Consider the following 25,885-nt stretch of genomic DNA (forward strand, 5'->3'; position numbering starts at 1 on the left):
CGGGAAATCTCTTCAGTGAATCACACACCCTCTATGTTATGCTCCCCCTCCCCCCACACTTATGTTATACTTGGGGAAAGAGGAGGCAGCGTGCTGAAGGGAGGAGGAAAAATAATAATATGCCCTGTGGATATGAAGGTGAAGGGGGGGGGGGATGGGCGAGTGAGACCTTAAAGGGAGAAAATAGTTTTAAATTGCCACTTTGTGAGAATGGGGGCAAACTACCCTTACCCATACTGCACTTTCAGCCATTTTCAGTTCCATTTCAAGGAGCTGTTCAACAATCCCAGGCAACTTTCACAGAGGAAACTAAATCAACACTGGCTGCTGAGCAGCAAACTTCTGCAAAAGGGGCCAAATAGCTCAGGGAACCTTAAAAAAGAGGGCGTTGTTTCAGAATAAATAATCAAACAACAAATGTTTTCAAAGTAGAAGAGGGAAATGTGTAGAGTAGAATTTGTAATCTTTCCCTTATTATTTAGCATCTCACTATACTAGGAACTACTTTTCATAATGGAAGCATACATTGCATGAAAACCACATAACTTTAGGGGAAAAAAAGCATTTTTAAAGAAAAATATATAAACTGAATAAACCGTACTCTGGAAGAAATAAGTCACCTTTTGGGGTATATTAGTTGAGAACTGGTGGTTGAATGTCTTTGATTTAGTGCACCAAAGGTGCCTGTTGTTAGCTTACTAATGCCTTCTCTGTTGTGGGTTATTGTTATATTAATGCACACCTTGAAGTGACTTATTGCTATGTTAATTGACACTCTGTGGTGGGTTATTGCTACATTAATGTACACCGTGGAGTGGTTTTTTGGTATGCTAGGTTTGTATGTCTGTAAGTATGGATTCTATATAAATTCTGTTTTAAAATAAGTGACATGCACCTATGGGAGTCTCTTCTCCCAGTGAAATATATTTTGTAGGGTGGATAGGTTTTTGCAGGTAACTTATCACATGTGGAATAATGCTGTTGATGCTAGCTGTGACAAGTAGATCTGACTCATGGAGCTATGCCTTCGTATGAGGAGAGTTAGAGAGATAACTACAGCACAAACAAAACAGGGTTCTGACGACATGGTAACTACATTAATGGCGTTCTGTTGATCTGTGATGTCATTAGAATTTGTAAACAGAACCTTATTTGCAGGATGTTTTTCAGTCTTTGCCTGTTACAAGATTTAGTTAAAAAAAACAAGATTTTTTTTTAATATAGAAAAATGTCTTTTTTTTTTTTGGTCTGTTTAAGTTTTGGAAAAAATATGTTTTGGAAATTAAACCATACCAGAAGACATTTATTTACAGTTTTATTCAAGAGAGTTCTAAAACTCTTTTGATAGTGGAATTATGACATCTATGGTAATTCAGCCAATCATCATAGAGTTAACTTTAATTCATTTGCATAATATAAAATGTAAAGCCTATATTGGCATTTCTATATATATATATAAATAGAAGGGAAGATTGTGCCAGGAATCTCAGCCCAACACCTGCACCTGGTTCCTAGGGAGCAATTCTGTCTCAGGAACTGATTCCAATCAGACACCAAGTCAGAAAGCAAGCTCGCTGGCTGCTCATACAGCTCCTCATCAAGGACCATGCCTCTACACAGAAACTAACATAGCAAAATACCAAACAACAACACAGCATGTCTTTCCAAGACTGAACATTTGCTTCATATTAAAAGGAACTCTGTGTAACAGTGACACAGGGTGACACCTGCCTAATATTATTTAATATGGATATGGCCATAGCCCCTAAAGATCAACCAGGATGGAATTTATGAAAATTGATAACATTTTGAAAACAATTGATCTATTTTTAACCCTGGAATACTAAAATCTACCTCAAATTTCATTTTTTTAGGGTGATTTTTAATTTTTATTGACCAACTCCACTTTAATCTGTATGTGAATGAGCTGGTGCTATTGACATTTACAAAATCAATAACCAGAGTGGAAAAAAGTTCCATAGATACGAATTTGAATTCAAAAGAACCCTCAGTTTTGATTACACCCATTCTTTTGATTAACCCTGGCACTCGCGCCCCCCCCCCCCCAGATATTTCATTTAGAGCAGAACAAACATGTTTGATAGGGGTTTGGGTACACTTAAATATTAATTAGGCCAGAGAAAGCACTAGACTGACTATAGCTTAGTGATTAGGACATTTGCCTGAGGGGTGGCCGATCCAGCTTCAAATCCCTCCTCCGCCCTCAGGAGGAAGGGCGAATGGAACCACTTGTCTCCCATATCTGTGGCTGAGTAGCCTATCCACTTGACCTGAGGTTCCCAAACCCACCCTCTCCCCCTTTTTTATTTTTTTTGCGCTGAGTTGCCCTTTGGAGAGTCATGTTACATGATGTGTGACAGTGTCATGGGGTCTGGGGGTGCCACGTACGCATCAGGGCCAGGAGGGGTTGTGCAGTACTCCTGGGGAGCGTGGGGGGACTCACAATATGGCAGTTGAGGAAGCCGTCTGCTCCCTGCAGTGGTAGGGCGGTCTTGGCTGCCTGTGCAGGAGAAGCAAACGGTGGTGCTGAAGGACTGGGGTCAGGAGAGGGGCAGAAAGCTGCACCCCGTAAGTATTGGACCCCCTGCCAGACACAGCCCCTTCCTGACCCTGGCCCTTCAGTACCGTCCCATTTTCTTCCCTTACAGGGGCTGTCTGGCAAGCGCAGTGGATGGGGCTCCATGCCCTAGGGTCACGCTGAAGGGCTGGAGTCAGGAGGGGACTCTGTCTGGAGGTGTGGTCAGTACTCACAGGGTGCAGCCTTTGACTCGCCATTCACAGAGTCCCCGAGAACATCCTCTCCAGGAGAGGCGGGTAACTGCTCCTTGGTAGCTGTGGCTCGGAAGGGGGCAAGTAAGTTTGGGAGCCTGGTCCAGGCAACTAAGACTGACTGCACAGAGCCCCATCCACTTCCCCTGTTGGACAGAGCCCGCTCACCTCAACCCTTCAGTGCGACCCCCTCAAATAACCTCACCTCAACCCATCAGATTCTTGCACCCCCTCAAATAACCCCATTGTGGGGGGTACACCTCACACTTTGGAAACCTCTGCACTAGGATAAAGATTTTAAGGGAGGTCCACCCCCCCTTATTTTGAGTGAACTTGCCTGAGGGCCCCAAGCTGGTAAGTGTGGCCAGAGCCCACCTGCCAGCTTGGATCCCTCCACACAGCTTGGGCTGCTGTGTGCCTATCTTTCCTGGTTTGTGAATTGTTCTGGGGCTTAGCCAAGAGACAGGCACCTGGACACCTAGCAATGTGCATTCTCAGTGTTGTAGGAGCAGCAGTGAACTGTATACTCTCTATAACCTGTATGTTCAAAAGGTCTGTTACACCTTTCCCTCCCTTCCCCTTTTTGTCTCCTCTCCCTCTTTGAATACCTGTGAAGTGGCTTTCCCCCTCCCCTTGAGCAGCTAGCTGGAAGATCAGAAGAGCTCCCAGGTAGACAAGGTGTCTGGCACTCTGATTAGGCAGCGATCACACGTCCAATGCATGGACACTGCCTGAGGTGGAGTGTGACCAACCAGACATGGACAAGTCATCTCTAGTCACAAGCCATGAGGAGCAGGTCCTTAAAAGGAGAACGGGCCATGTGCTCAGGAGTGCACTCACAAGATTGTACCTCCCATGAAGGCCCTTCGCCTGGACCACCTGCCCAGTGGTTCGCCGCGTTGCAATCAGTCGTGCCTCGGGAAGACTGAGCTTCATCCCACCATCCACCGCTGCACTGTGGGACACTTACTTTGAAGGATCCTGACGTTGCCAGTGCCATGCCTGTCCTAGGAGTGTGAACCCCTTCTTTTGAGCTTAGCTATCTGTATAATAAATGTGCTGCTTTCTGCCAAACTCTGGTGGGTCATTAGTCCTCCCTAAGCTTACTAGCTGGCCCAATTTCGGGTAACAGAGACAGGCACCTACAGTGAGGCTACAGCGTGCATGCCCAGAGGGAAAACCTTAGGCATCAAAGTGAGCTTAGGAACCTACCAGGTTAGGGGACAGTCGAGCAGGAGTTTTGTAGCTCACAATGGTGTCTGAAAATGGAACTTAAGCATCGGTGCACCTTTGTGAATCCCACCCTAGGCCTCTGCAACACTGAAATCCCACTTTAGGCCTATTTGGAACCACAGGAGCAGATCCTCAGGTGGTGTTAACTATCATAGCTCCATTTGCAGCTGTGACCATTTACTTCAGCTGAGGCTCTGCCCCAAGTGAGTAAGGGTTCCATTCAGGTGCAAAACCTATGATTCCCTTTTCTTAAAAATTTCAAATCACTAAAACAGAGACTATCTGCTGAAGGAAGCACAAAGCACAGACTCCGTCCATCACGAATCACAAAAGGAAATGTACTTTTTGGCTAACCAGCAGTACAAACATTTCAGTTTATTTCAGAGCACAGTACATTACTACAGGAAGATTGGAAGTGTATAATAACCTGCTTCCTTCATTCAGCTCTTGGGAGACAGCATATGATTTTCCTTAATCGTGAAAATCTAGGATGTATTTTCTTGCTCTCAAACCAAATTGCTCCTATTTGCTATGCCCAATTTCTAAATCTGATTGTGTAGTATAAGTGATGCAGAAGGTGCCTAATATGGATATAAAAAGGGATTTCCTTCCATTTGTATTGATACAGATAGTGCTGAGAATTTCCACTGCAATGTTAAGTCATCCATGAAACGTACCTATGTTTACAAGGTGTAAATCTCAAATATGGACATGGCTCCATGTACAGCAGCTGAGCTCCTTGATGTTTATCCTTCGTGGCTTCATACTCCTCTAACATATCTACCCCAACTTGGTGCTCTGGATTTATTGTGTGCTCGTCTAGTGGTTATGCAGAGAATTGCTTTTTGTGGCTCCAGTATTGAACAGGTTTCTTTCTGCTATTGACATTGCTCTAATGGCATCTTTACACAGAGACGTACAATTTACCTTTTCAAACTGTATCCTTCAGCAGCAGTTTTGAACCTTTTTCTTTCTGAGGCCCCCACAACATGCTATAACGATTCAACGGCCCACCTGTGCCACAACAACTGTTTTTCTGTATATCCAGTAGATTAAAAGCCAGGGCAGGCATTAGGGCATGTGAAGCAGAGCAGCTGCCTGGGGCCCCCATCCCACAGGGGGCCCTACAAAGGTAAGTTGCTCAGGCTTTGGCTTCAGTCCTGGGCAGCAGGGCTCATGCTTCGGTTTTCTGCCCTGTGCTCCAGAGAGTCTAACACTAGCCCTGCTCTCTGGACTATTTTGGCGGACCACCTGAAACCTGCTCATGAGCTCCCAGGGGGCCCCGGACCCCTGGTTGAGAACCACTATCGGGACCAGCTAATGGTCCTTAATCAAAGTACAACATAAGGGCTAATGTTATAGAGGGAAACTTCTGTTACAATGGTTTGGTTTGGTTTTCAAAATCAATCTTGTCTACATTTGTTAACATGCAAGTAGCTGTTTTTCCCCCTACATCTTTCTGTCTTTTTTCATTCAAATCCAGAGTCAATCTTTTTCATCTTACTCACATGATGAGTCCCACCCAAGTCAATGCTTGCATGACTAAAGCTAGCAGGATTTGGGGCCTGATCTTGTAAAAGTGTAGTCACAGAAGGCAAAATGGCCCAGCTCACATTAACGCAAGGGAGTAAAGAAGTATAAGGCATCCCCTTACACCCTTGCATTGGCTACCCAATCCATGAGTAGCTGTGAGCAAATGAGGGTGAAGGAACTGGGTGGAGCCTGGGCTGTATCCCCCAACACACCAGCAAGCATAGCTTTTCCGGCCCTTCAAGGGAAGTATGGTGGGTGCCATATAAAAACAAGCCTAGGAGACTTCTCCAGAGCAGCAGGGAGACTGAGACAGAATCCTCAAAGGTATTTATTTAGGTACTTAACTCCCATTGAAATCAATGGGAATTAAGTACTTAACTACTGTTGAGGATCTGGACCCCTTCCACTGGGCAGATCACAAGTGACAATACAATCCATAATCCTGTGGGACAACTTGCTTAAGTAAGGGCTACCCATGTGACTGTTCAGCTCCCACTGCAGTCAATGAGAGGCTGGCTATTGCTTTCAGTGGAAGAAGAATCCAACCCATTGTCGCAAGTGTTGTAGCCATTCTCAGAGGCCTATACACAGTGGGACTGACACAGTAATCTAACAGGTCTTTTCCACCTCTCATTCCTGTGATCCTGATGGATTGTATCTTGCAGTGTGAAAATGATATGCACATTTCTTGCCAAAAAGAGTTACATACCAAACAACTACAGGCCACTTAAGCAGGGTTATGTATCTTTTATTTGTGATGTTTGAATTCCTTAGGTTCACAAACTAGGATTGATTTGACAAGTAGTCTTCCATTTTATCCTGTTTTTTGTTAATATGACTTTAACAGTTAGTGTCGGTCTCTCTTTTCATACAGCTGAACCCTTCATTTAATCACAAACAGAACTAAAATAGTCTAAAAATTACTTGCTAAAAGAATTAATATATTGAACAGCACTGATGCATGGAAGGAAAAAAGGAACAATATATTTAAATCATTTGTTAGAAAAAATCATTTCCCCTAAAAATTAGAAAACAAAAAATCTTCTGTATCTATTTAGTGCAGGGGAAAAAACCACAAATGCACAGACAGGCGCGCACACAAGCTCAGGGAACTAATTCACTTCTTCCCTGGGAGAATATTCTGTTATAAAACTTTATTATCATATATCCATTTAAAAACAGGAAAATCTGTTACACAGAAAAGAAACAATCTCCCCATTTCAAAGCTCCAACTTTGTTTGCCTAACTTCCAAATAGCACTGCCTGCCTCTCTCGTTCTCTCACATGAAGAAAAACAAAAGATAAATTTAGTGTGATCAAATTTACATTAACAAAACTACAAGGTTATTATTAGTGATTTAGAGGCCACTCTTGGTTTATTTTGCCTTTGGAACCAGTAGGAAAATCCCGTTCTTCCTTCTGATATACGCACTACCCCATTACTGACAGCTTGCTAGCGTTGTGTGATACCTGCAGCATAATCCCATTCCTAAAGCACTGTATGTGGCAACAGACATATTCCTATTTTATACACATTTGATCCAATTCTATAGTTCTTACTCACAGCCCTCACCTTCTTTTCCTCTATGGAGCCAACAAAAGGAACAAAACCTAAGCTTTTGGAGCTAAATGTTGTTAAATGGCAGGAACAGAAGCTGTTTGGTTTGGGGAGGCATAGCTCGGTGGAGCTTGGGACGAAATCCATGGCAGCAGCATCCTCCAAACCCAGAGGAACTTCCCCATATAAGATAATCATGACAATATGTGGGCACTAGGCCTTTGCATGAATGTACTAGCTTTCTGTAAATCCCCATGGGTTTACCCCACAGATCTTGAGGTATCCATGGGTCAGGAGAGCCGCACACCCCACATTGTGCAAGGCTTGCTGCCTACAGTGGGATAACTGGAAGGAAAACTGGAAGGAAACTCAGATTCCCATGTGCAGTTTCTTAGCCCTCCCACAGGAGCACACGATTTGGCTCTCAGCTGTCACTAAGGCAAAACTCCTACTGAAGGTCAATGGGACTTTTCCCAGAATAAAAACCAAGGGATGACGTTAGCATTTGGCCCCATTGTCATTATATGCATCAAAGAGTACTGCATGTATTACACCCAAAAGAAAAGACCTTCCCAAAATTCCTCATCACTTTGTGTTTTGGGTTGTTTTGGTCAGACAGCAGCATCCCAAATCCGGACATAAAGCCAGCAATGCTCTTGATCAACAAAAGCAGGTTCCTTTTCTTTTATTCCCCTGAAACTGTCTGTTATCTTTAGCATTAAGATAAGGTAAGCACTGGAATAAAGGTGAATCCTTTTTTTTAGAAGGCAAGAAACAGAAGACGCAACGGCTAAAACCTGGTTGAAGGATTTAGGGAGTTAATGGCAAAAGAACAAAAGCGCACACATATTTGAAGTTGAGTTATTCCACAGCCCAGAAGACAGTTAAGAATTCTGCATATCAGTTAAGTCTAGTGCGTGGACTTCCCCTCTTAGGATAAGTGGATTAGTTAGATTTTTCATCCATTGAAGTTTTAGCTACTCTCTTGTTAAGTGTGCCCATGAATCTGTGTAAAACAGGGCCTGTGATTAACAACTGAAAAAGATTATATTGATCTCTGATGCCAGGTGGATTATCAAGGGTGAAATTAGAATCTCCTGGACTAATGTTTACAGCACCCTGACTCTCTGCTCTCTAATGGAAGGATTAATTTAAAACCCGTAAATCTGACAATATTCCACACGCCACCCATTGCTGTGGTTGGGTTGTTAAACGTCACAGAGATGGAAAGAGAGGAAATGAGCCATGCCACATTGTTTGAGGCACCCAGGCCAGGGCTGAATTAAACACTTATACTGTCTGCAGAAAGATATAGAGGACTCTTGTTGGGCAATAATCCGACAAGTCAAACCCCAGAAATGACAGGTACATACAAAGCGGTTGTGCAATAACATGCATTTCATTATTTTCTAGCATTGTTCGCTTTAGGGATGAAGGTTTGCACGGATTTTTTGTAATAACAAACTTATTTGGGCTGCTGTGAAGTGCCCATTTCATAACTGCGCTTTGGGCCAAAATGCGCTTAGCCTTGCGCATGAGAACAAAGAGGAAGGAACTCAAAGAGCTGTTCCTTACCTCTGGTACCCCTGTACAGGGGTCAGGCACAATCCAGTCCTGGTGTTCCCTCAGCACAAGGATAAAACTAGTATTAGCAGCAGCAGGACTGTGCCGAAAGAGGATGGGCCAAGTGTGGGTCTATGTCTGCATCTCTTTTCTACATGGGCCAGTGTAGGAGGCAAGCACACACTGCACTTTTCAATGGCTGGTGCCGCTTCTGTTCTGCAATGGACTCTCCTAGTGCCACCCCGTAGCCATTCGGGCTGACACAGCCATGATGTCTCTGGGGTCTCTCTCTGCTGCAGAATCTATAACAGCCATTAGGGAGAGCACAACAGTTATTAAACTGAACTGAGACCCAATTTAAAAACAAACCAACCATTAAAAAAACAGTTTTTCAAATTCGGTGAAATTATCACAATCACAAAAAAGTTAATCAAAACAACAGGGAACAAATTCCTGCACATTTTAGAATTGCACTATGTTAATTAGACCCAGACAGTATATAGTAAGTGGCTTTAGTGAAAGGTAGAATAAAAATGACTTTGTAGATAAAATATTAGGCTTTTCAATTTTATCTAGTCATGGTTTGATTTTCTGCCTAAAGATTCCACAGATTCGCATCTTCTTTATATAAACTTTCATTGCATAATGCAAAGCTGTGGAAATATTGCAAGTGAACTGCCCTTTATCGTACCCCTTTGAAACACTAGAAATTAAGAATACAGGGTTTGCCACATCAGACCAGCAGTTCTGTCGCTGACAATGGCTACAACTAGATGCTTCAGAGGAAGGTACAAGAAACCATGTGATGGGTAATTATTAATATTCTCTCTAACCATATAACTATTTTTTTAACAATCCTACTAAGCTCTTGGCCTCAGTGATATCTTGTGGCAATGAGTTCCACAATTACGCAGTGGGTAAGCACCAGCCAAATGAATGTTAAGAAGATTGTGTGTAACATAGTCCCTGTAGTGCATTCAAGAGGTAACTTGATTGCAAAAGAGCAGTGAAAGAGGAATGAGTACTTTAGTTCAGTGTAACAGACTGAAAGTTGAACATTCCTTGAAGGTCAGGGTTAACGCTATTTGCATAATTCTAAAGATATGGAAAAACTTCCAACATAAATTTTCATAAATCAAACCCTTTGTCCCTGCATATATGTAATCATTGACTTCTGCACCTCTGGTACAGAGCCTATTAAATCAAGCAGGGGAATAAGACATTATGTGCAATATGAGCTCAGATGTTTGTTGTTATTCTTTAGTGTCTGCTATATTTCAGTCTATTCTATATCATCATTAGTACTCCATCATTGAATACTCTGGATACTCTGAGGTAGTACTGGAAGCTCCAGTACTACCTCAGAAGAAGCAGAGACTGTTAAAATCACTTTGGTGGGAACAGATGCTTAGAGGCAGCAGGAATCAGCACATGATCTGAAAGAATCATCTTTATTATATAACAAAAGGTCCATGCCAAATTCCTTAGAAGGCACAGAATATATGGGACGATTCTATATATTTTCCACTTGTTAAAATGGGTCTCTAGAGACCTTCTCTGAGTAAATACTATTACAAATATTTCTTATGGGCCCATCACCATGGCACCCAGCACACTGTACATAAGTTAATGAGTTTACAATTAATACCTTAGGCCAGATATTGAGGTCACTGATTTAAATTAGACTGTATACTGGGAACTGTTATACTATATCTTTCTAGTGTGGAAGACAGTCTGTCTTATTAGACACTATTTACAGACAATGCAGTCATGCATTATAGTTTTGACCTCACCTTCTTCCTAATCATCTTCGTTAATTTACAACCCCTTTTCCCTCACAAAAGGAATATCCTCACCTTGAAAAGAATGACGTGGGGGAGAAAAAGAAACAGGACAGAGCAAAAATTACATGCATGCACCAAACCACTGTGGTCACTGGTACATAGGGCATTTTGTTCAACTCTAATTACCACCACCCTTCTTTGTACTGATACTGGGCCAGACTGTGCTGTCAGTCACACTGGTGTAACTCCAGGGCGACTCCATGGAAATCACTGAGGTTACTCTGGGTTTACACTGATGTAGCTGAGATCAGAATTTGGCCCAGTGTCACCTAACTGAGAATTGAATCAAGAAAACAAGCAAAGTACACACTGCCAGATCTGCTGGGGAAAGCAGCTGTGTTCCTATGGACGTTGAGGCTCAGTGGCATTTTGGAATATTTACCCACAAACCTTGGCTGGTGTCTAAAGTCCTATGCAGACATGGAAGGCTCCATCTGAAAATCTTGCTGAAGTTCCAGAATTCTTAATATTGTGCTGAACTTGGAAAACAAAGTACACAAAATCAAAGTATACAAAATCTTTTCAACTAACAATACAGGTTCATTTCAAAAGTACAAATATACAGGCCAGCCTAAAAACTTGAATTCCAGTAAAGCTTGAACAGCAGGAACATGGAACGTCATTGTGACCGAAGAACTCCTCCTCAATAATTCAGGAACCGGAAAAAAATTCCAAGTCAATTCTTTCTCACTTGGTAATCCACATCGTTCAGAGGAGGCTCCTAGCAGCATTTTCAGGGTTAAGAGCACACATAATGTTGGGAAGCATCTGTGAAAGTAACATTCTGTCCCCAACTTTCCCACCCATGGGAATTAACAAGCTGGTTCAGCCCAGGAGGTCTCTCATGACCTCTCGCTTTGCAATAAGGAGGAAACTGGATTTCTCTTCTGTTAGACAAGTGTTTCTTTAGTGACACATCCTGGTTGTCATCTCTTTCTGTAAAACAAAGGAGGGAATTAAAAATCAAAAGGTCACTGGTTTTACAATATACTCACAGCTTCTGCAGATCTATTATTTGCACATTTCACCACACCAGAAACAGCTGTGTAGCTTCATATGTCACGTGTCTGTGCTATTCTTTGTTATCTTCAAGGTCAGTGAACGTAATTGGCAATTAGCATAAAATCTTTTATCATTTCTGACATCTTTAATACCATCTTAATTCCCTAACTATGCCAGCTAAATGGCACTGTGTCCTACATAAAGGAGATAAATCAACTGCAAAAGTCCTCTTCAGCTACACGCTGGAATCATTTTAAGTTAACGTAAGAAATGGGATTCCAATTTGTCATTGAACTTGAAGGCAAGAAGAATAATCCTCAATTCTGAAATATAAAGGTAGATATTTTTGCTAGTTACACACACAGACACACAAATGTTAGATCCGCTCTAGTTTTAGGCCAGAGCTGCAGAGTTTGGATTCAGAATTGGATCTGGGAAATTTTCCAAACTTAGCAGTGTTCTGATGTGGGATTTGGTTCAGTCCATTATAAAGGTGGATCCAAGCCATGAAGTCTGAATCTTGACTTTAGTGGTATTCTGGTACATGGTTGTGGTGTGGAGCTACCTCTAATTCTATTTGATATATCAGAAGAAGAACATTTTACATTTAGATGGCACCTTTCATCCTGAAGGACCACAGAGCATCAGTCCTATCCTGCAAATTCTTGCTGCCAGGTATAGCTATTACTACAACAAATAGCCTCCTTGACATCAACATACTAACGTCCATGCAGTGTACTGCAAGGACACTGACTATAGTGGGGTTACTACTCACGACAGTAAGCAGTAAATAATGTTTGCAAGGTCAGGCTCTACTGAGGGCCAGCACTAGTGAAATGCAGCCAGGTGGAGGGTGGCAGTCACCTTATATAACAAGTTACCGTGAGAGGAAAGTTATGGTGAAAGACAAACGATTACCCATTAAAATTGCTGCAGGATCTTCAGCATCCATACAGAGCACACAGGGTCTCAGATTATAAGGTTGCATCCAAAAAAAGATTCCACGTGTGATCACAGGTACTTTTTTATTATACAGCTAAATCATAATACATACATTAATAAACCAACTGTATGGTCCTTAATTAATCTACCTCTGAAATATCAAGGGCTGAGATGTGAACTCGAGTGGCCAGAGAAGCTAGCTGTTCCAAAGCTGAGGCTCAGATCACTAGCTATCCACACTGGCCTGCAGTTTTTAATGACTCACGATATGATTGGTTTATGCATATGTAACTAGGGATCTAAGTGTTCATGCATGCTAAAGTATACTGTGCAATGCATAGATACAGATTAAAGAATATAAATTAATTCTACACAGGATTAAATAACACTGCTGAAACGTAAACATAACGTCTCACTCGCAACCATGTCAATTTAACACCTGATTGGGGAAGTGGATAGTTTAGGGTTTGGGAATGAATTATGGCATCTCATCTCCAGAGCACTGCTTCATATCCAGCCCACTGTGGTAGCATCCACTAACACATGACCACTCTTTGGGGTCTATCTGAAAGGAGTTTGGTAGTTTCAGTTCAATTCCTAGAAGGCCAGATTCTAGGCACTACCAGTGTTAGCAAAAAGGCCAAGGATTGACTAGGTTTGGAGACTAAGTTGCCCTCTCAGCCCTAATAGGGCTCTCTCTGGGTCAGGGCTGAGGCACATTGGTACAGTCACTGCCTGTACGTATCTAGTCTCTGGATAAGTAGCGGACTATAATCTATCACTACAGCACCTTTTACAGCATGCACTAAATTCACTTAATAAAACTGGACTAACTAGTAACCTTGGTACACTGGCAACTGCTTGTTTGGATCAGGGACACTAGCCCTTAATTTGCATGGGTGGCTTTTGGCATTTAAATAATATCTAAGGGATACATCTTCTATGTCTTCCTGAAAAGTGGAACCAGCACCCTTCTGATACAGGGAGTTCCAGAGCTGTGACATGTTCCACCTTCCTCCTCAAACTTGCAGATGCCCTTGCACAGTTTCCAGCTCCATCAAGCCATCTGGGCCCCTGCAGATTCTCCTCCCAACCTGTGGAGAACTAATTTTGCAAGTAAATAGAGCCTGATATCATAGTAACTCTTCTTGCTTCCCCCTCTGAGTTGTGGAACACATCAAGCTCCTTGGAAATGTGGCTGAGCTGTGTTTCCAAGGGTTAGCAGGAGCTGTGGGAGCAGCACAGTGGTGCCAAGAGGTATTTGTGCAGATGCCATGTAGATGACTAATCATAATGTAAAGAAACTGAAATGTAAACAAAGGTCATCCAATCCACTTTAAGGCGCTGTTGGGACGCTGTGCTGAATTTAGTGATATTTCTGTATGGATAAGCTAAATTCATGGCACCCCAATTCTGCTAAGGGACCCCACAATCTAAAGATTTTAGGTTGAGAAACTTCCTCCATGGTGGAATTTTCTTTATTCTTTACTTCCCTCTGTAAAAACAACTCAGCTGAGGAGTCACCACCACAATGAGAAACCTGAGGGTCCATGTTCAGAAAGCTCCTCCACACATGGATTGAGGGGACATGATCATACATATTGTTTTTATTCATGTCCAATTCTGAATCAGCAAATACCCATCAAATTAAAGTTCTGGCATGGAGGCAAGAGATTATTTAAATCAGCCTCCTAAATCCACCCATTGTCTGGAAAATGTAAGTTACGTTAAAATAAAAATAAAGCTTCTTATGAGTTCCTAAAATTCACCTTATTTTATAATTTGTTTAATAACGTTAACATGCTGATTACTTCCCAAAATAAAGGGTTTCCTGACAATCCTGTAACTGAAAATTATCTTGTACTTTTACAACTCATTCCTTCAGGATGCTTCTTTGTTCTGTAGCACTGCACAGATTTTATGCCTTCCACATCTGTAATCAGCTTGTTTCGAAATTTCTATAGCATCCTGTATGTTGCTCTGAATCAAAATATTGGATGATAAAAGTAACAGTACAGAAGCTGGTCCAATAAAATACCTCACCCATCTTTCGTCTCTAGTATCCTGCATAAAGTACGGAATGCTGTCATTCGGGGCTCCTTAAAAGCAAATCATAATTAGCAAGGAATAAGAATGGATTAAGCTGTTTTGCTATCGATATTAGAGGTGGTTAAAAAACCAGGATGAAAATTTCATGAACATTTTCATGAACAAAACCTGCAATTTTTCAACTACCTCTAATCAATCCACAGGTTTTTCCTCCGGAACAATGAAAACTAAAAAGCCATATTCAATGCAATTCACTACACAGCTGTTTGCTTTCTCATACATAAGTGTGATCCCTGTAATCTTACGACCTTGGAAGGTCAACAGAAATTTCTACCAGCAGACACACAATCATAAGTAATTTATAGCATATTAATATCATGCTCTCTTGCTGCACATTTGTTTCCTGAAAGAACAGATTTTAGGACTTGAGGGAAATTCAGCAGCATAAGGGTTTTTTTATTTTAAAGGATCAGAAAGCACCAATTCTTGGTGGGGACAGTCAAAAGGGGTTGAAAATACCGATCAGCTTTGCTAACTCTCAGAAGTCTACTAGGAAGAGCCATCAGAGTTTATAAAACTCGATTTTTCCAGACAACACAGTGGCTCAGTGCTGCTACAGGCCCTTCCAGGCCACTTTGTATTCTGTGTCATCTCCACTGAGTGGAGCCAAACACACTGATATTAAACTAGCAGAGTAAATTCTAGAACGTAGGTTTTCCATCTGTACATCATCACCATCCTCTGAAAATCTTCCACATTCAGAAATTCACCCACACGCAATCAGGAAAAACAGACTATTGAATAACTTGTTAGCAGCTTATTGCTGCAATGTCAATGTCTTCATCCTGGCTTCAACCAGCCCTGATTGTGCTTCCCCCATCAGCAAACTGTTGATGCTTCCAGAAGCAGCGTTAATCGCTGCAGATGCTTAAATTATGTATTTGGAGCCTAGATACCATAGTGATGGGCTCTCTGTTATCCTGATAAACGGACAGGCAGACAGATACCTCTCCTTCTGCCGCTGCTTCCACACAGGCTGCTAGAGGAATTAGCCAACAGTCTGTGTCTTTTAGGAAGACAAGAAAGTGGTTGTGCAGAAGCCAAGAATTGGTGTCAGTAAATCTACCCATTTTGCAGGATCAGAGGGAGGCAAACTCTTCCCTCCCAGATCAGCAACCATTTGAAACTCAAACTTCCTGTTCCCCACTCAAGAAAAAACAGAGCTCAGATACTACAGTGAGGGGCTCATTAGAAACAGCTCAAGAGGCAGCGAGGGGACCCTATGAGATATGGAGTTCATGCACAGTGTGTCCACTGAAGGTTTTGAAAACACTTCCCACGTTAATGCCTGAAATATAGCATTTGCAAAGCACAACTGTGAATGCTTCATCTCTAAAGTATTCATGGAGTGTAAGCCTGCATTACAACGTCTCAGGTTTTTGCTGAGGCAGAATTTTTCCTCTACACTAATGAAAAAAATATCTCATCTTGTATCATAAAATATGTAGGCTTTTGTCTGGCTGCATAATTGTTTTCATGGTCCCATCCATCCTGTGCCTTTCCTCCATCCTCCACTTGGCTGTGTTGCTGCAAGCTGCTCTGCAGTTCCATGCCTGGCTTCACGCTCCTATTTAAATGGCCTTCTGTCCTAACACCTGTTTGGCGTTGGCAATGTTTGTGGGAGTCAGAGATTCAGAAAAGACACTCAGGCTGACAATATCATCATTGCTGAAGCAGAGAAGAAGCCGTTTCTAAATGGATAAACACTGTTCCCAGCAAGTTAACAACACAGAAATGGTCAAAGACACAAGCAGGGCTAAATTCCATCCTATGCATAGGTACAGGTTCTGTTGACTTCAGCTGACCTTCGAGTGATATCAACAAATGGAAGATACAGATTATTTTCTTTAGAGGGGTGAGTGTGAACTTGTGTGTGTGCGTGTTTGTGTGTGTGTGTGTGCGTGCCTGCCCGCCCGCATATGCCTGCATGTGAGAAAGAGGGAGAACCTTATTTTCTATTTCTAGTTGTTTCCCTTAAAGGAAATTTACAATAGGGAAGAAAAATAACCAGGAAATGGTTTCTAAAATAGAAATAGAAATTATTATGAAGAAGGCAAAATGTGTTATCCTCAGTCACATTTTTGATGGGGTGTTTTTGGGGAGGAAGGGCTGCACAAAAGGAATGTGACTAGAGATGACTTCTTGTAGGAGCAATGTGGAGTATTGCATTATAAAATGTGGAAACAATTAAAGCCTTTTGTTTGGTGCTTTCCACAGCAGTCAGCTTTTTCTTGTCAGATTCATAGCACTGTCTTCAAAAAAGCAATATGATTATCCTTCCTTCAAATACTTTAACACAGTGGTGTTAAATCTCTTTTTCATTTATGGACACCTAAAAAATTTCAAATGGCAGTGCAGACGCCTTTGGAAATCTTAGACATAGTCTGCAAACCCCCAGGGGTCTGTGGACCACAGGCTGAAAGCCACAGTCCTATGGAAACCGCAACCTTTCACAGACTCCTTAGACATAGATTGCGGACTCCCAGTGGTCCGCAGACCACAGGTTAAAAACCACTGTTTTTAACACAACAAACTGTCTCGCCAACTCTGATAGACACTAAGAAATATAAAGCCAAAGCCTGATTCCATTTAGGTCAATGCAAAAATCCCATCTAACTGCGGGAGATTATGCCTCTATAATCTCAATGATGCATGGAAAACTTACACAGGAAGCTGCCATTAACACAAATTGGAGTCTAAATCCTCCCAAACTTTGAGAATAAACTCCATAGTCTTCATAGTAGCATACTTATCCAGAAACTTAGTGTTCATTTTAGCTGGGGGACAAGGGTTGGGGGACATTCTTGACAAGTAAAACCTATCATAGACAAGGGAGGTATAAGGGGGAGGAAGCCTAACAGTGAAGAGAGTCAATCTGCTGGCTAAGAACTTCTTCTAAGGAACAGTAACAGGAATTTGCAGACTCTCTGGTCTGTGGTGCTATGATCTTGAGCCCCAGTTGGGAATTAATAGGTATGCAGATAGACTACACAGACAGACAAATTAGACAGACAAATTAGAGTCAGGTAGGCAGAGGAACAAAAAGTGAGAAACTAAAACCAATTTTAAAATATATTAAAGCTTATTCCTGTGCCAAATAAATGCTCCCACAGCCTACTTAGTGGGGACAGTTAGTAATGAAGTCTGGATTTAACTCAATTTTTGTTTTGGTTTTGTAGTTCCCCTTGAACAGCAATTGCAAGCAGTGATAGAGTATTGACTTGCGATCTCTGTGTGGCCAATGCATCAAGAATTGTTGCTGCCCATGCTGTTGGATTATATAATTAACTCAAGAGCTGATGGCAGAAATGATTGGTGTTGTTTAAAGATGCCATGCAGAGCAAAACCAGAAATTGATTCAAGAACAGATTTACTTGCCGAATACGCCCAGGGACCAGGCTGTTGGGGCATTTAAACCGAACTAATTTGTAACTAACTTTTTAAAAAATCCTTTGTTCTGCCCTGTCAAATCATTTTGGCACTTCCTGGTTTGCTGGGATCATCCCAGAATGCATTTTCACAAACACCAGAAGTCTCACTGCAGTCCCTGGTTTTGTGATGTCACAGAACGATGCCTTATTGGCTATTTTTCAGGAAATACTAAAATGATTTCCCAGATGGAACACACACATTTCTAAAAGGTTAGTTCATCTTTATCTCTCTGATGAATGCCTTCTCCTCCCTCCAACATTAAGCACATACATCTAGACTTAAACCAATTTTTATTTTTGCTTCACAGTTCACCTGTAAAGAAAGCAAAAAACCCAAAGAAAAACTGAGCAGTTTACTGAGTCTGTGAGGACGTCAAGAACTTCCAGCTTCCAGCAATTCACTTCGGGGAAATTCCAGAGCAGCCTGAACAGAGTTACTCCAGGGAACAACATGGTCCCACCAATATGGCTCGGCTGCCCCAGTAAATAATCTTGTTCTCCAAAGGAAACTCTGTTTCTATCCTCACATGAATCAAATGTAGAGTGTGCAAAACATCAGGAATGATCATTGAGATCTTAGCTCAATCTGGGTACTTGATGGAGACATGGATCTATGTTTCTGTCTTAGAAGGGAGCTAAGGGGAAACTAGGCTAAGTGTCAGGGATGATTGAAAAAAAGATGGAAATGCTATAAAATTTCACAGGAAAAACAATTAAAAAATAATCCCCTTCAGAAATACTGGGACTCCTGCAGAGATTCAAATCCTCATTCACTCCCCTTGTAATTTCACAATCATGTCAGAACCAGCACAGAGATGACTTGGCCATGGTTTTCCCCTTACATGATGCTACAGCTGCTAGTTAAATCATGTGGCAAACTGCTCCTCTTCACTATCCTTTAATAACTGCCCTGGCTCTGGAAAGGACAAGAAGAGACAATTATGGCTGCCTCAGCATAGGGGTGCTACTGAGGTAAGGGAGGAAAGAGCACAGGAGAAAAACGGTTACTCACCTTCTCATAACTGTTGTTCTTCGAGATGTGTTCTTCATGTCCATTCCAATCAGTTGACTCACAAGCCCAAGTTCAGGAGGTGGGGTCGGAGTCATCCACTGATTGGAGCACTGCTCTGGCCTGCTGGGTGATTGCCTAGTGTATGGTGAAAGTGTGGATGGAGGACCACGTCGCCACCCTGCAGATATCCTGGGTGGGAACCTGAGTCAGGAACGCTGATGATGAAGCCTGTGCCCTGGTGGAGTGCGCAGTGATCGAAGGAGCAGGCACTCCTGCCAGGTTGTAGCGCTCCCGGATGTAGGACATGATCCACAACGAAATACATTGAGAAGAGATAGGAAGTTCTTGCATTCTGTCTGCCACTGCCACGAATAACTGGACCAAGTTTCGGAATTGTTTTGCTCTCTCAATGTAAAAGGCTTGTGCTCTGTGGACATCCAGAGAGTGCAGCCTCTGCTCCCTGCCGCTGGAGTGCAGTTTAGAATAGAATACCAGGAGGAAGATGTCCTGATTGATGTGAAACTGGGATACAACCTTGAGGAGGAAAGCCAAGTGAGGTCTGAGCTGGACCTTGTCCTTATGGAACACAGTGTAAGGGGGCTCTGATGTCAGGGCCTTCAGCTCAGGCACCCTCCTGGCTGAGGTTATTGCTACCAGAAACGCTACCTTGTATGAGAGATGGAGCAGGGAGCATGTCGCCAAAGGTTCAAAGAGCGGTCCCATGAGTCTGGGAAGGACCAGATTGAGGTCCCAAGCCAGGACAGGCTGCCGGATATGTGGGTATAGCCTGTTGAGCCCTTTAAGGAAACGGCTGACCATAGGGTTGGCAAAGACCGAGCGGGCCTCTGAACCTGGATGAACCCTTATTGATGACATGGACAGCCCCTGCTGCTTGAGATGGAGAAGATTGTGCCACTTATATAAGACTGAGGCAGGCGTCGAGGATGAAGGATGCTGTGCCGAACAGACTAAAAAACTCTTCCACTTAGCAAGGTAGGTAGCCTGGTGGGTTCAGCCATGGAGCTTCCACGCTGTGAGATGCAGCAACTCTAGGTTTGAATGTTGTAGATGGCCATGATCCTGAGTTAGTAAGTCCGGGAAGAGCTGCAGGGTGACTGGAGCTTCCACGGACATTTCTGGGAGTGATGTGTACCAGTGCTGGCGGGGCCAGGCTGGAGCTATCAGAATCACTGAAGCTTCTTTTCTCCGTATCTTGAGGAGCACTTTGTGAATGAGAGGGACAGGCGGGAACGCGTACAGGAGATGGCTTCCCGATGGGAGGAGGAACATGTCTGCGATGGAGCCTGGGCTATGACTCATGAAGAAGCAAAACTGCTGACACTTCCGGTTGCGTCGTGTGGCGAACAAATCTATCTGGGGAAAACCCCACTGATGGAAGATTGAGTTCACAATGTCCGGGTGAAGGGACCACTCGTGGCCATAGAACGACCTGCTGAGATGGTCCACCAGCTCATTCTGTACTCAGGGAGGTACAATGCTTACAGTGTGTATAGAATGCTCTACACAGAAGTCCCACAGCATGGGGGCTTCCTGGCACAGGGGCGAGGATCGCACACCCCCATTTGTTGATATAAAACATTGCCATGGTGTTGTCTGTCATGACTTATACACATCTCCCTGCTAGATGTGCTCAGAAAGTCTGGCACGCCAGGCACACCACTCTCAGCTCTCTGACACTGATGTGTAGAATGAGATCCACCTGAAACCAGAGGCCTTGTGTTCTGAGTTCTCCCAAATGTGCCCCCCGGCCAAAGTCAGACGCCTCCATCACTAACAAGAGGGATGGCTGGGGGCTGGTGAAAGGAACCCCTGCACATACAACCTGCGGTCGAGCCTCCACAGGAGGGAATTGAGTACCGGGCGAGGCAGGCTTACAATCCTGTTCGAACTGTCCCAGACTGGCCGATACACTGACGCCAGCCATGACTGAAGAGGTTGAAGTCTGAGTCTGGCATGCTGTACTACACAGGTACAAGCTGCCATGTGTCCTAGAAGTTTCAGGCAGTTCCATGCTGTGGTAGTGGAGAACTGTCTGAGACCTCGAATAACGTTGCCCAGGGCTCGAAATCTCGTTTCGGAAAGGAATGCCCTGGCATGGGTTGAGTCCAGTACTGCCCCTACAAACTCTATCCTCTGAGCTGGGGACAGTGTTGATTTCCTCTCGTTCAGTAGCAGGCCCAGTTCGCTGAAAGAAGCTCTTATGAAGGTGACCTGCATCTCTACTTCAGTCCAGGATCAGCCCTTGATCAGCCAGTTGTCGAGGTACAGGAACACCTGTATCTGCCGCTTGTGAAGGAACGTGGCCATGACTGCCATACACTTGGTGAATACCCAAGGTGCCACTGACAGGCCGAATGGGAGGTCTGTGAACTGATAGTGGGTGCTGTTCATAACAAACCTGAGGTATTTTCGGTGGGACTGAGTTACTGTTATGTGAAAGTACACGTCCTTCAAGTCGAGGGCGGCATACCAGTCTCCTGGATCCAATGAAGGGATGATGGAGGCCAAAGAGACCATGTGGAAATTGAGCTTCTGCACTAACTTGTTGAGTTCTTGCAGGTCTAGGATGGGCCTGAGCCCACCTTTGGCTTTCGGTATTAGGAAATACCGAGAAAAAAAAACACTGCCCTTCTGCTCCTAAGGAACCTCTTCCACTGCCCCTAGTGAAAGGAGTGAGTGCACCTCCTGAATAAGGAGTTGCTCGTGAGAGGGGCCCCTGAAGAGGGAAGGGGGGTGGAAGAGCACAAAATTGGATGGAGTATCCCTTCTCTACCGTGTGGAGCAACCAGCGGTCCGAAGTGATTCGGGACCAAGCACAGTAGAAAGGGGACAGTCGGGACAAAAAGGTAAGGCGAGGTAGATCCAGCTTTTGTTCTGGTGTGCTGTCCTCAACCTCACCTTCAAAAGGCCTGTTTCGGGCCGGAAGGTGGCTTGGATTGGCCAGAGCCCTGGTCTGATGACAGGTGTGGCCTTTTCCTGACACTTCCATTCCTCCTCCAGGAACCGTCCTGACCGTTCTGCTGGTAGAAGTGCGGGGGAGGTTGTGGTCTAAAATGCTTCCGCTGTGTAGCGGGAGTATGGAGGCCCAATGATTTGAGTGGCTCTTAAGTCCTTTAGGCTATGCAGTCTTTTGTCTGTTTTCTCGAAAAAGAGAGCCCAACCCTCAAATGGGAGGTCCTGAATAGTCAGTTGAACCTCACACGGCAGGCCCGAGACCTGAAGTCAGGAGCCCCTTCTCAGGGCTATGCCCGTAGCCATCATGTGGGTAGCCGCATCCGCTCCATCTAGTGTGGCTTGTAGCAAAGTTTGCGAAATGAGCTTCCCCTCCTCCACCAGAGTGGAAAACTCAACACAGGAGTCCTGCGGCATCAGCTCTGCAAACTTCGCCACTGCCCCGCACGTGTTGTAGCAGTACCTGCTGATTAGAGATGTGGAGCTGCAATCCGCCAGTGGAATAGACCTTTCTCCCATAAAGGTTGAGACGTTTTGCCTTCCGATTCTTTGGGGAGGGTCCCTGGAAGCCCTGGCGTTCACCTTGGTTGGCAGCATCAACCACGAGAGAATCAGGTGGGGGATGAGTATACAAATGCTCATAGCCCCTAGATGGCACACAGTAGCGCCTTTCATTGCAATTAGCCATAGGGGGCAATGAGGCTGGGGTCTGCCACCAAGGTTTTGTGGTGTCAGAGATGGACTTTATAAAAAGCAGGGAAATACGTGCAGATCCGGAGGGGGTAAGGATGTCTACCACTGGATCTGTGACCTCCACTACCTCCTCCGCCTGAATGCCCAGGCCCTGGGCAACCCACCACAGCAATTGCTGTAGCACCCTGCTGTCCTCCAGGGCTAGGGCTGAGGCCTTGCCCACCAGCACCTTGTCCGGTGAGGATGAGGAAGAGACCCTCGTAAGGCTAGATGAGGTTTTTGTTGTTGTTTTCTTTTTCAAGACTTCAGCGTTCATAAAGGGCAAGCAACCATTGAGTGAACAAAGCCCTTAGTATCTTGGTCACAAAAAACAGGCTGTTTACTCGGGAACACAAGGAAGAAAGGAGAGCAGCAGAATACGGATGCTGGACTTCAGAAAAGCAGACTTTGTCTCCCTCAGGGAACTGATGGGCAGGACCCCCTGGGAGAATAACACGAGGAGGAAAGGAGTCCAGGAGAGCTGGCTGTATTTTAAAGAAACCTTATTGAGGTTACAGGGACAAACCATCCCGATGTGTAGAAAGAATAGTAAATATGGCAGGCGACCAGCTTGGCTTAACAATGGAATCCTTGCTGATTTTAAACACAAAAAAGAAGCTTACAAGAAGTGGAAGACTGGACAAATGACCAGGAAAGAGCATAAAAATATTGCTCGGGCATGCAGGAGTGAAATCAGGAAGGCCAAATCACACCTGGAGTTGCAGCTAGCAAGAGATGTTAAGAGTAACAAGAAGGGTTTCTTCAGGTATGTTAGCAACAAGAAGAAAGTCAAGGAAAGTGTGGGCCCCTTACTGAATGAGGGAGGCAACCAAGTGACAGAGGATGTGAAAAAAGCTAATGTACTCAATGCTTTTTTTGCCTCTGTCTTCACGAACAAGGTCAGCTCCCAGACTACTGCACTGAGCAGCACAGCATGGGGAGGAGGTGACCAGCCCTCTGTGGAGAAAGAAGTGATTGGGGTCTATTTAGAAAAGCTGGACAAGCACAAGTCCATGAGGCCGGATGCGCTGCATCTGAGAGTGCTAAAGGAGCTGGCGGATGTGATTGCTGAGCATTGGCCATTATCTTTGAAAACTCATGGCGATCGGAGGAGGTCCCGGATGACTGGAAAAAGGCTAATGTAGTGCGCATCTTTAAAAAAGGGAAGGAGGAGGATCCTGGGAACTACAGGCCAGTCAGCCTCAACTCAGTCCCTGGAAAAATCATGGAGCAGGTCCTCAAGGAATCAATTCTGAAGCACTTAGAGGAGAGGAAAGTGATCAGGAACAGTCAGCATGGATTCACCAAGGGCGAGTCATGCCTAACTAATCTAATTGCCTTCTATGATGAGATAACTGGCTCTGTGGATGAGGGGAAAGCAGTGGACGTGTTGTTCCTTGACTTTAGCAAAGCTTTTGACACGGTCTCCCACAGTATTCTTGCCAGCAAGTTAAAGAAGTATGGGCTGGATGAATGGACTGTAAGGTGGATAGAAAGCTGGCTAGATTGTCAGGCTCAACAGGTAGTGATCAATGACTCCATGTCTAGCTGGCAGCCAGTATCAAGTGGAGTGCCCCAAGGGTCGGTCCTCGGGCTGGTTTTGTTCAATATCTTCATTAATGATCTCGAGGATAACGTGGATTGCACCCTCAGCAAGTTTGCAAATGACACTAAGCTGGGAGGAGAGGTAGATACGCTAGAGGGTAGGGATAGGATACAGAGGGACCTAGACAAATTAGAGGATTGGGCCAAAAGAAATGTGATGAGGTTCAACAAGGACAAGTGCAGAGTCCTGCACTTACGATGGAAGAATCCCGTGCACCGCTACAGACTAGGGGCCGAATGGCTAGGCAGCAGTTCTGCAGAAAAGGACCTACGGGTTACAGTGGACAGGAAGCTGGATATGAGTCAACAGTGTGCCTTTGTTGCCAAGAAGGCCAGTGGCATTTTGGGCTGTATAAGTAAGGGCCTTGCCAGCAGATCGAGGGACATGATCGTTCCCCTCTATTCGACATAGGTGAGGCCTCATCTGGAGTAGTGTGTCCACTTTTGGGCCCCACGCTACCAGAAGGATGTGGAAAAATTGGAAAACGTCCAGCGGAGGGCAACAAAAATCATTAGGGGACTGGAACACGTGATTTATGAGGAGAGGCTGAGGTAACTGGGATTGTTTAGTGTGCGGAAGAGAAGAATGAGGGGGGATTTGATAGCTGCTTTCAACTACCTGAAAGGGGGTTCCAAAGAGGATGGATCTAGACTGTTCTCAGTGGTAGAAGATAACAGAACGAGGAGTAATGGTCTCAAGTTGCAGTGGGGGAGGTTTAGGTTGGATACTAGGAAAAACTTTTTCACTAGGAGGGTGGTGAAGTACTGGAATGCGTTACCTAGGGAGGTGGTGGAATCTCCTTCCTTTGAAGTTTTTAAGGTCAGGCTTGACAAAACCCTGGGTGGGATGATTTAGTTGGGGTTTGGTCTAGATGACCTCCTGATGTCACTTCCAACCCTGATATTCTATAATTATATGAACACAGATCAAGAATGTCAGGCTCCAGTGTTGCATAACTGAAACCTATACTTGGACATCTAATTAACCATGATGTGAACACTGAAGCCAATTCTGGAACAGTAAAGTCATTTGCAAGAGTCTTCTCTTCCTTTCTTTTCAACCTGTGTAGTAATACAGTGTTTTAGCTGAATACCATGCCCCAATACTACCTTTACAAAAATCTTTCAAAAAAATAAAGATATTCAAACCTTTTGCCCTATCTCTAACGGTTGTATACCTCTCACAGATTCATAGGCTCCAAGGCCAGAAGGCACCATTGTTATCTAGTGTGACGTCCTATATAACACAGGTCAAAAACTTCCACAAAATAGTTCCTAGAAAATATCTTGATTTAAAAATGGTCTGTGATGGAGAATCACCACAAAATCAAGCTAAATTGTTCCAATGATTAATTACTCTCACTGTTAAAAAGGTTTCAGAGTAGCAGCCGTGTTAGTCTGTATCTGCAAAAAGAAAAGGAGGACTTGTGGCACCTTAGAGACTGTAGCTCACGAAAGCTCATGCTCAAATAAATTTGTTAGTCTCTAAGGTGCCACAAGTCCTCCTTTTCTTTTTACTGTTAAAAAGGTACACCTTATTTCCAGTCTGAATTTATTT

At 43.9% G+C, this 25,885-nt stretch overlaps 1 protein-coding gene across 2 annotated transcripts in view; it reads right to left on the minus strand.

The window, feature by feature from the left end:
• Positions 1-6,288: 6,288 nt before the first annotated feature.
• MOB3B (MOB kinase activator 3B) overlaps positions 6,289-25,885 on the minus strand; it is a 164,505-nt gene continuing 144,908 nt past the window's right edge. For both annotated transcript variants that reach the window (XM_073345567.2, XM_073345566.2), the window contains exon 4: positions 6,289-11,457. In XM_073345567.2, coding sequence (XP_073201668.1) covers positions 11,428-11,457 — 30 coding nt within the window. In that variant the 3' untranslated portion in view covers positions 6,289-11,427. The remainder of the gene's footprint in view (positions 11,458-25,885) is intronic.

The sequence above is a fragment of the Lepidochelys kempii genome, chromosome 5 (assembly GCF_965140285.1).
Source record: "Lepidochelys kempii isolate rLepKem1 chromosome 5, rLepKem1.hap1, whole genome shotgun sequence".
Lineage (NCBI taxonomy): Eukaryota > Metazoa > Chordata > Testudines > Cheloniidae > Lepidochelys > Lepidochelys kempii.